Here is an 11,634-nt window from a genome sequence, read left to right on the forward strand (position 1 = left end):
CATCTCCCCCTTTATCCTCTATCACCCCCTCCATCTCCCTCCACCCTCTCTCTCTCCCGTTGTCCCGATCCTGCCTGTTCCTTCTCTCCTTCTGGTTGGTGATTTTGTGCGTGTGTTCTGAGCTGTGAGCACTGCCTTTCGGAGGAACGCCTGGCACATTTACAAACAAACGCTGTGGAATCCTTCACGCTCAGACTCTCAATGCCCTTTGACGTTCAGCTTTTGCCTTGTCGCTAAACTCCTCTATGCTTTGTTGTTTAGAAACTGGCAGCACAACATTTGGAATAGAAACACATTGTCTGCTGTAAACCTTCCGAAATTGCTGGATTTCAGAATATGCTTGTATCCGCAAGTGTGAAAATATACTTCAAAGCAGAAACCAGGGTGGATCTGGAGAAAAAACGTGGCTGAGAAAGACAGAAGGAAGAGAAGAACTGCATTTATATAGCACCACTGAGATTGTACATTTAAAAAGCACCATTCACGATCTCAGTATGATTTAATGTATACAGACACAAAGTGCCAGGACTTTGCTCGAAGCTCCTTAGATTTCTTGAGGTATACAAAGGTTTTTTCCATCACTCTTGTATGAATAGCTGTATATTGAGATGCTGCTGAGTGCTGTGGACATGTTGAAATAGGAGCAAAGAGGGACTCTGAGATTAATTCACACTTCGAAGCATCTCAATTATTAAAATAGATGAAAAATGTTAGAACTTTCCACTTCAGTGAAGTGTTGACTTTCCACTAGTTTGATTAAGGTTGTGAAATCATGAAGGGATTAGACTGTATTCTAGGGGCAACATGTTCCAATTAAATAGTTTTTATTTTTTATTCTTTCACTTAATGTAGTTGTCACTGGCTGGGCCCAGTATTTATTGCCGTGTCCCTAGTTGCCCCCTTGAGAAGGTGGGGGTAAGCTGCCTTCTTGAGCCGCTGCAGTCCATGTCCTGTGGGTAGACCCACAATGCCCTGAGGGAGGGAATTCCAGGATTTTGACCCAGTGACAGTGAAGGAACTAAGATATATTTCCAAGTCAGGATGGTGAGGGGAACCTGCAGGGGGTGGTGTTCCCATAGCTCAGGGTGACTCCAGGTCTGTAACATATTTGAAAGTGTAAGTGGTCTAATCAGAGTTTGATATGAGGAAGGGAATCTCTCCCTTGGGAACCTGTGGAACCAGCCTCTATGGAGAATTCACAAAAACTCCTCCAAGTGAGAGCTGGATTATTTCTGAATCAGAAGGTGATCGCTTCATACAGAAGGAAAGATCAGGGCCAGAGTAATCTCTTGGGTCAGTCTGGATCACCTCAGGGAGTGCAAGAGGAATTTCCCAGATTTTGTTCCCACACAAAGTTGATGTGGGGCTTTCCATTTGCTTCCAGCCCCTCCCAGGGGCTCACTCCGGTTTCAGCTGGACTGAGAGTGTCTCCATGGTGATCCATGTGGAATAATAATTGGACGCAACACTGGATTGCTCCTGATCAGGTCAGTGGCGTTAGCATCAGCTGATTATCCCTTTGGAAAAGGCAGGAACAAAACAGTTGAGGATTATCAAATCAGCCATGATTTCACAGAATGGCACAGCAGAGCCGAGAGGCTGAATGGCCTGTATTTTCTGCACCAATGTGCCTATGATTTTCTGGATCCTGAAGCCAGTCATGTTCCTCATCACCACGTGGCGTGAACAGAGAGTGAATAACCCAACTCAAACAGCACAACTCAGCAAAAAACTCCCATTTTCCAATGTGATCCCTTCAGACTGAAGTACCGCATTGAGGACACTTACAAAACAATTTATTTTTATAACTGCAAACTGCTTTCGACACAAGTGGTTGATGCTGAACCAACTGCAGTATTGACAGGGCCCTGAATTCAGCACATCCAAAAAGGGCCAATCTTTCAGGCGATAGGATTTAGGTGGCTGTTTTTGCAGAAAGCAATCAGGAATTAATTATTTGCAGAATGGAGATTGTTTATGCAACTGGAAAGACTACAAAGGCATCGTACAAACTTCAGTGGACACTGTGCATACTTGGGCCAGCAGACTGCAGTTTCTGTAATCAGGGAATGGTACAACACAAAGGGAGGCCATTCGGTCCACAATGCCTGTTCTGGATCTTTGGAAGAGTTTTCCAATCAGTGCCACTTGCCCCTGCCTTTACCCTACAGCCGGGTAAATTCTGCCCTTTGAATCTTTATCTAACTCCCTTGTGAGATTGGATGATTTTTAAATTTGTCCAACACCAACACCTCCAAACCATCCCTTATTGGGACAATTCTCGAGTCTGTTGTTATCACTGTCTCAGGCAATGGATTCCTGAACTTAACTGAGTACATTTATAAAAAGAAATATCCTCATCTCCTCTCCGCGTCCTTCAGCGATTATTTTAATTGCTGGATTATTTGACATCAGAGTGTTTCCACAAAAAAATTAGGAGTGAAATAATCGCGAAAGGATTTTTTTTAACCAAGCTGAAAACAGTTCAAAGTCATGTGTCCATTCTATAGCGTCAAGCTTGGGCACACACACAGTGGGATCTTCAGTGAGATTCTATTAAAGTTTGCCCATTCTCTGAGGTTCTCCCTAAATGCCATTCCCATCAGGATTGCTTTGACTTTGATGTTCAGTGAACGTGTGTAATGTTCAGGGCTGTCACTTACCACCACCACAAACAGTGCTGGGGCCACAAACGCCCAGATTGCTCCCCTCTCGATCGACAGCCAACAACTGCAGGAGGAACACAAGAACATCAGCAAATGGAGTTCACAGGAGAGTCAAACCTCAGCACAGAATCCCAACAGTGTGGAAGCAGGCCATTCAGCCCATTGAGTCCAAGCTGACCCTCTGAAGAGCATCCCACCCAATCCCTGTAACCCTGCATTTCCATGGCCGATTAACCCTAAGCTGCATGTCTTTGGAGGAAACCAGAGCACCTGGAGGAAACACACAGACACAGGAGAATGTGCAAACTCCACACATACAGTCACCTGAGACTGGAATCGAACCCGAGTCCCTGGCTGTACCAACCACTGAGCTACCATGTAATCTACACCCACAGTCACCATCTGGGCAGGCCTCAAAAAGCAGATTCCAGTCAGCTTATTCACAGGCTCTGTGCTACCCAGGGTAATGTCGACATTTATGAGGTGAAACAGGAGATCAGAAAGGCCAAGTTTTCTGAGGAATGCCAATCACACTTGAATTGCTCATTCCAGTCTTGGGAAAATGCTCTGCATTTGCAGCAGGAGATTCCACCCAGAGATCATTCAGAAATGCAGAATGGTCTTCAAAATCTGATGGGCCCTTCATTGTGTAGGATATACGGCCTACGATGTGCGGCCCCCACACCCTCCGTTCTCACAGTAACAAGGTGCCCCATCCTGTGACTTAAATGTTCAGAAACATAGACAGCCCCTTTCACAGCTCCTTTCAAATGGCAAGGGCAGAAGGGTAAGTGGGAGCTCAGGGTGCGACATTGTTGGTGACAAAGGTGCAAGGTGGGAAAGGGGTCAGGTAAGTGATGGAGGGTTTAGAGTGGGGAGGTCAGCATGGGGAGGAGATGTTTAGATTAGATCACATTACAGTGTGGAAACAGGCCCTTCGGCCCAACAAGTCCACACTGACCCGCCGAAGCGCAACCCACCCATACCCCTACATTTACCCATTACCTAACACTATGGACAATTTAACATGGTCAATTCACCTGACCTGCACATCTTTTGGATTGTGGGAGGAAACCGGAGCACCCGGAGGAAACCCACGCAGACACTGGGAGAATGTGCAAATTCCACACAGTCAGTCGCCTGAGGCGGGAATTGAACCCGGGTCTCTGGCGCTGTGAGGCAGCAGTGCTAACCACTGTGCCACCGTGCCGCCCACAGTGTTGGATCTGGCAGGTGGTGTTGGGTTTTTGAGATGGGGGTATGTGGGGTGCTGTTGGGTCCTCATGGTCAGGGGGTTGGGTTCTGGGTTGAGGGCATGGCAGTGTTGTGTATCGCCCACTGTTGTGTCAATTCCTGCCCACTCCTCATTCCTCACCCACCTGTAACCCCTCCCCATCGCCTCCCTCTCTCCATCATACTCCCTTTAGCCAATTCCAGCCAGTCACTGCCCCTCTACCCACCCCTGCTCCTTACTATTACCCTCACACAATGCCATCATTCAATCACCTTCCCCTCCACATCCCTAATCATCCCAGTCACATGTGGACAATCAGAACCATTGGACTATAACTGGGAAAGAGTGAATTGGTTCTCTTTGATGTTAAGAATGGAAAAGCAGTGTGTTATTGAAAAGGAGAGGGATTGGAGAACTGTGAGGTCCAGAGGAATCTAGGTGTCCTGCTACATGGATCACACACAGTTCGACAGCAGGTACAGCAAGTGATGAGGAAGGCCATGTTTGGGGTGTCCTTGTTCAATGTATTGGGGATGGATTCTGAAAATAGAGAGAGAGGGAGGCAGGGTAGATCTTGCAGCTGTTGTTGGGATTGCAGGCTTTGTTAAAGACTTATTATAGGTTTTTTTCCAGTTATTACAGTCATTATATTTTACTAATATAAGATTTTTATTCACTGACATTTAAAAAAACAAAAAAAAATCACAATTTTTTTTAACTGACTTCTTTAAAAATGAACTTTTCAGGGTCTACAGGGAACGGCTGAGGCTTCTCTAAGCTCAGAATTTAAAAGGGATTATATGTGCTTCACATCGCAAAATGTTTTTTTGAAAAACTGAAGTTTTTTTTTAAATAAGGAGAGGTGTTTTGTCCCGGAGAGTCTGACATGTGGTCAGCTCTGGAGCAGAACTTTTTTCTTTGAGGAATTTATTGAAAAGGAGTCATTTTTATTCAGTTAATCAGCTAAGTGGTTGATTTTATTTAAGTTTTATACATTTGATAGATACATTTTCAATTTATTTCTGTTTTAATATTATTTTCTGTAGGGAAACAGTGCAGACAGGCAGTGCAGGGCTCCCCTGTCGCTGTTCCCCTCGATAATAAGTTTTGGATTCTGTTGGGAGGGATGACCTACCAGGGGAAAGCCACAGTGGCCAGGTCTCTGGCATGGAGCCTGGCTCTGTGGCTCAGAAGGGAAAGGGGGAAGAATAGAAAATCAATAGTGGTAGGGGACTCAATAGTTAGAGAAACGGACAGGAGATTCTATGGTCACGAACGGGACTCCTGGAAGGTAAGTTGCCTCCCAGGGACCAGGGGCCAGGGTCCGGGGTGTCTCTGATCGAGTCTACAAGATTCTGAACGGGGAGGGTGAGCAGCCAGAAGTTGTGGTGCACATTGGCACCGATGACACAGCCAGGAAAAGGGATGAGGATCTAAAAAGCGATTTCAGAGAGTTAGGTTGGAAGGTTAAAAAGCAGGATGAGCAGAGTAGTAACCTTAGGATTTCTATCGGTGCCATGTGCTAGTGAGGCGAGGAACAGGGAGTGAGTGCAGCCAAACACAGGGCTGGTGCAGGAGGGAGGGCTTCAGATGTGTAGATCATTGGGATACCTTCTGGGGAAAGTGGGACTTATACATGAAGGGTGAGGTGCACTTAAACTAGAGGGGCACCAATGTCCTGGGAGGAGAGATTTGCTACAGCACTTCAGAAGGGTTTTAACTAGTTTGGCAGGGGGATGGGAACCAGAGCTACGATCAGAGGAGAGGGGAGTTGTTGAATGGGCAGAAATAGAATGCAGAGAGTCTGTCAGGAAGGATACACAGTTGATAGGGCAAAGGGGATGGGTTAAAGTCTGTCTGTTTCAATGCCAGGAGTGTCAGGAATAAAAGTGATGAACTTAGAGCATGGATCAGTACTTGGCACTATGATGTTGTGGCCATAATGGAGACATGGTTTTCACAGGGGCAGGAATGGCTGCTGAATGTTCCAGGGTTTAGATCTTTTAAAAGAAAATAGGGAGGGGGGTAAAAGAGGAACTAGAGACTGCATCACAGCTGCAGAAAAGGAAGTTGTTGAGGAAGGTTTGTCTACTGAGTCAGTATGGGGGGAGGTCAGTAACAGGAAAGGAACAGTCACTTTATTGGGTGTTTTCTATAGACCCCCCCCCGCCCCCAACATACTGGACAGCAGATCCTGGAAAGGTGCAGATGTAACAGAGTTGTTGTTATGAGTGCCTCCAACTTCCCCAATGTTGATTGGAACCTCCTTAGTGCAGATGGTCTGGATGGAGCTGATTTTGTCAGGTGTGTCCAGGAGGGATTCCTAATTCAATATATGGATCAGCCAACTGGAGGGAGGCCATATTGGATTTGATGCTAGACAATGAGCCAGGCCAGGTGTTAGATCTCTCAGTCGGAGAACATTTCGGTGACAGTGATCACAACTGCCTCACCTTTACCATAGTCATGGAGAGTGATAGGAACAGACAGTATGGAAAGGTATTTAATTGGGGGAGGGGAGGGGAAATTATACTGCTATTAGACATTAGCTGTGGAGTATAAATTAGGAACAACTGCTTGATGGGTAAGAGACAACAGAAATCCAAAAATGTGCAGGTTAGGTGAATTGGCCAAGCTAAATTGCCCATAGGGTTAGGAGCATTCGTCAGGGATAAATATAGCATATAGGGTAGGGGAATGGGTCTGAGTGGGTTAGTCTTCTGAGGGTCGATGCGGACTTGTTGGGCCGAAGGGCCTGTCTCCACTCTTTAGAAAACAAAATTCTATAAAAATATGTGGAGGCTGTTTAAGGAGCACTTGTTGCGAGTGTTGGATAACTTTGTCCCACTCACACAGGCAAGGAATAGTAAGGTGAAGGAGCTTTGGATGACAAGAGAAGAGGAGCTTCTCATCAAGAGGAAGAAGGAAGCTTACTTAAAATTGAGGAAGCAAGGATCTGGGAAGGCTTTAGAGGATTACAGGGTAGCTAGGAAAGAACTCAAAAATGGACTGAGGAGAACTAGGAGGAGGCATGAAAAAGCCTTGGTGGGAAGGATTAGGGCGAGCAAAGGCATTCTACATGTACGTGAGGAATAAGAGAATGATCAGAGACAGGGTAGGGCCAATCAGGGATAGTAGAGGGAACTTTAGCCTGGAGTCTGAAGAGGTAGGGGAGGCCTTAAATGAATTTTTTGCTTCACGAGAGAGAGGGACCTTGTTGATAGTGAGAACACTGTGGACCAGGTTAATAGGCTTGAACAGATTGATATTAAGAAAGTGGATGTGCTGGAAATTCTGGGAAGCATCAAGAAAGATAAGTGCCCAGGGCCGGACCAGATATATCCAAGGTTACTACGGGAAGTGAGGAATGAGATTGCTGCACCTCTGGCGATGATCTCTGCATCCTCACTCTCCACGGGAGTAGTACCGGCTGATTGGAGGGAGGTGAATGTTGTTCCTCAGTTCAAGAAAGGGAATAGGGAAATCCCTGGGAATTACAGACCAGTCAATCTTACTGTGGTAAGCAAGGTGCTAGAAAGGATTCTAAAGGATAGGATTTATGATTATTTGGAAAAATGTGGCTTTGAGAGGGGCAGGTCATGCCTCATCAGCCTTATTGAATTCTTTGAGGATGTGATGAGACAAGTTGACGAAGGTCGAGCAGTGGATGTGGGGTATATGGATTTCAGAAAGGCATTTGAAAGGTTCCCCACAGTATGCTCATTCAGAAAGTTAGGAGGTATGGGATACAGGGAAATGTGGCTGTCTGGATACAGAATTGGCTGTCTGAAAGAAGACAGCGAGTGGTAGTGGATGGAAAGTATTTCGCCTGGAGCTCGGTGACCAGTGGTGTCCTGCAGGGGTCTGTTCTTGGGCCACTGCTCTCTGTAGCTTTTATAAATGACTTGGATGAAGATGTGGAAGGACGTGTTAGTTCATTTGTCACTGATACAAAATCCAGTGGTGTTGTGGATTGTGTTGACAGCTGTTGCAGGCTACAACATGACATTGACAGGATGCAGAGCTGGGCTGAGAAGTGGCAGATGGTGTTCAACCTGGATAAATGTGAAGTGATTCATTTTGGAAGGTCGAATTTGAATGTTGAATACAGGGTTAAAGACAGGATTCTTAGCAGTGTGGAGGAACAGCGGGATATTGGGGTCCACGTACATAGATCCCTCAAAGTTGTCACCCAAGTTGATAGGGTTGTTGAGAAGACTTATGCATAAGCTTCCATTTACTGGGGGCTTGAGTTTAAGAGCCACAAAGTTTTTCTGCAGCTCTATAAAATCCTGGTTAGACCACACTTGGAATATTGTGTTCAATTCTGGCCACCTCATTACAGGAAGGAGGTAAATGCTTTAGAGAGTGCAGAGGAGATTTACCCAGATACTGCCTGGATTGGAGGGCATGTCTTAGAGGTTGAGTGAGCTGGGGCTTTTCACACTGGAGAGAAGAAGGAAGAGAGGTGACTTCATAGAGGTGTACGAGGTAATGAGAGGCACAGAAAGAGTCAATAGCCATAGACTTTTCCCAAGGGCAAAAATAGCTGGAGGAAGGTATAGGGGAGACATCAGAGGTAGGTTCTTTACACAGAGAGTAGTGGGTGCACGGAATGCACTGCCAGTGGGGGTAGAGTCGGAGACATTAGGGACATTTAAGCGACTGCTGGACAAGCACATGGATGGCGGTAAGTTGAGGGGTGTGCAGGTTAGGTTGATCTTAGATTAAGATAAATGCTTGGCACAACATCGTGGGCCAAAGAGCCTGTACTGTGTTGTACTGTTCTACCAGGTGTTACTCAACTTTTTCTTAGGCTTAATGTTATTAAGGCCACATATATTGTACAGAGTGAGGTGGCTAGTGCTTATTACACGGCAGAAGCAGTCAGATAGATGGGCGACTGCCGGGACAATAGGAAGGTAGTTCAAAAGTCTGCGGTGGCTAATCCTCTATCAAATAGATACTCTGCTTTGGAACTGTTAAAGGGAATAGCCTCTCCAAGAAAAATGGAAGGGACCAGTCAGTTATGGGACATTTGAATGATTCTTATGTTAGGCAGCTTTTGACAAGATCTAATAGAATTATTGTTATGGGGTCTCTCCTGTTCTCCTGTCAGGGACATTGACAGGAGATTCTGTGGCAGTAAGCTTAAATTTTGGAAAGTTTGTTGCTTTCCCAGTGCTAGGATTAAGGACCTCTCCAAATGTTTCAAACATATTGTTAAAGCAATGATTGAGAAACCAGAAATTTTTGTGCTCACTGGTAGAAATGACATTTTTAGGGAAAAGATGAATGCAGTACAGAGTGAATTTAAGAGGTTAGGTTGAAGTTTAAAAAATAAAATCTTAAAAGTAGTAATTTCTGGTTTACTCCTAATACCAAACTAAAAAGAGGGAAGGAGCAAAAGATGAACAGAGATAAATCAATAGTTGAAGAGCTGGTGTATTGTTCAGGGATTCAGGGTTTTGGACATTTGCAATGTCTTTTGGAATAGAAAAGGCCTGTTCAAAAAGGATGGGTCAAACCTAAACTGGCGAGGGACCAATATCTTAGCAGGAGATTTGCTCATTCCATCAAGGGAGATGTTATGTTGACAGGGGAGGGTGGGGGTTGGGGGAGGGAGTGGAGGAATTCTGCGCAGCAGTGTAAATGGAAGGATGGATGGGAACAGTTTGGAATGTGAGGGGGGCACGTCAATTGGAAAAGAAAGATGAGAGAGAGTCAGAGTATGTAGTAACTCTGAACAACTAAGCTGCATTTATTTCAATACAAGGGGTTTAACATGTGAGGCCAATGAATTTAAGGCATGTTTAAGAACATGGGATGGGGACATCATAGAGATGGATGCATCTGGCAGCTCAATGTTCCAAGGTTTAGATACTTATAGGAAGGAGAAAAAGGGGGCAGGCCGGAGAGGGGTTGGGGGAGAGAGGTCGGGAAGAAGATTGCAGGTCAAGAAGGCGGTGCTGAGTCTGAGGGGCTGTAGCTAGGGAAGAGATTTCTGAAAAATCATCCAATGAAAATATATGGGTAGAAATTACAAATAAGAACGGACAGATCAGTTTGATGGGATTGCGCTAAAGGCCTCCAAGCTCTCTGTTTCTTCGTCTCCCGCCGACCCAACCAGTACCCTTCCACCAACACATTTGGTGGAACTGGTCCTCACCCAAAACAACTTCTCCTTCAAATTCTCCCATTTCCTTCAGGCCAAAGGGGCAATCATAGGCATCCATATGGGCCCCAGCTATTCCTGCCTCTTCGTCAGGTACGTGGAACAGTCCATCTTCCGCAGCTACACAGACACCATTCCCCACCTTTTTCTCTGCTTCATCAATGACTGTATCGGCGCTGCCTCGTGCTCCCACGAGGAGGTTGAACAGTTCATCAACTTTACCAACACCTTCCACCCTGACCTCAAGTTCACCTGGACCATCTTGGACACCTCCCTCCCCTTCCTGGACCTCTCCATCTCCATTTCTGGTGACCGACTCAACACAGACATCTTCTACAAACCCACCGATTCTCACAGCTACATGGACTACACCTCCTCTCACCCTCCCTCCTGTAAAAATGTGATCCCTTATTCCCAATTCCTCTGCCTCTGCTATATTGGCTCCCAGGAGGACCAATTCTACTCCAGAACATTCCAGATGGCCTCCTTCTTCAAGGACTGCAATTTCCCCTCCCACGTGGTCAACAATGTCCTCCAGCACATCTCCTCCACTTCCCGCACCTCTACCTCTGCCCTTGAACCCCACGCCTCCAACCGCAACAAGGACTGAACCCCGCCCCCCCAATCCCGGTCCTCACCTTCCTCCCCACCAACCTCCAGATACATCGCATCATCCTCCACCACTTCCACCACCAACAGTCAGACCCCACCACCAGAGATATATTTCCCTAACCACCCTAGCTGCGTTGCTCAGAGACCATTCCCTCCGTGACTCCCTCTTTAGGTCTACCTTCCTTTGCTGCTGTAAGAGATATGAAACCTGTGTCCACATCTTCCCCCTCACCTCCATCCAAGGCCCCAAAGGATCCTTCCACATCCGACAGAGATTTTCCTGCACCTCCACCCACCTCATCTACTGTGTCCATTGCTTTCGATATGCTCTCCTCTACATCGGGGAGACAGGATGCCAACTTGCGGAACATTTCAGGGAACATCTCTGGGACACACACACTAAACAACCCCACCGCCCTGTGGCCAAACAATTCAATTCCCCTTCCCAATTCACCAAGGACATGCAGGTCCTGGGCCTCCTCCATCGCCAAACCTGAACCACCTAACGCCTGGAGGAAGAACATCTCATCTTCTGCCTTGGGACCCTCCAACCACAGGGGATCAATGTTGATTTCACCAGTTTCCTCATTTCCCCTCCCCCCACCTTATCCCAGTTCCAACCCGGCACTGCCCTCATGACCTGTCCCACCTGTCCATCATCCTTCTGGCTCAAAGGTAGAAGACAGAGGGTGATGGTGGAGGGTTGTTTTTCAGACTGGAGCCTGTGACCAGTGGAGTGCCACAAGGATTGGTGCTGGGTCCTCTACTTTTTGTCATTTACATAAATGATTTGGATGCGAGCATAAGAGGTACAGTTAGTAAGTTTGCAGATGACACCAAAATTGGAGGTGTAGTGGACAGCAAAGAGGGTTACCTCAGATTACAACAGGATCTGGACCAGATGGGCCAATGGGCTGAGAAGTGGCAGATGGAGTTTAATTCAGATA

General features: G+C 46.3%; 1 protein-coding gene across 3 annotated transcripts in view; it reads right to left on the bottom strand.

Annotated features, from left to right (window-relative positions):
* The window catches only part of adgrd1 (adhesion G protein-coupled receptor D1), a 243,831-nt gene that overhangs the window by 67,399 nt on the left and 164,798 nt on the right, over positions 1-11,634 (bottom strand). Inside the window, exon 19 of one of the 3 annotated variants that reach the window (XM_043715336.1) lies at positions 2,660-2,730. In XM_043715336.1, coding sequence (XP_043571271.1) covers positions 2,660-2,730 — 71 coding nt within the window. Of the gene's footprint in view, positions 1-2,374; positions 2,731-11,634 lie in introns of those variants that run through there. The other 2 variants (XM_043715334.1, XM_043715335.1) reach the window with 2 other exon arrangements.

The sequence above is a fragment of the Chiloscyllium plagiosum genome, chromosome 25 (assembly GCF_004010195.1).
Source record: "Chiloscyllium plagiosum isolate BGI_BamShark_2017 chromosome 25, ASM401019v2, whole genome shotgun sequence".
Lineage (NCBI taxonomy): Eukaryota > Metazoa > Chordata > Chondrichthyes > Orectolobiformes > Hemiscylliidae > Chiloscyllium > Chiloscyllium plagiosum.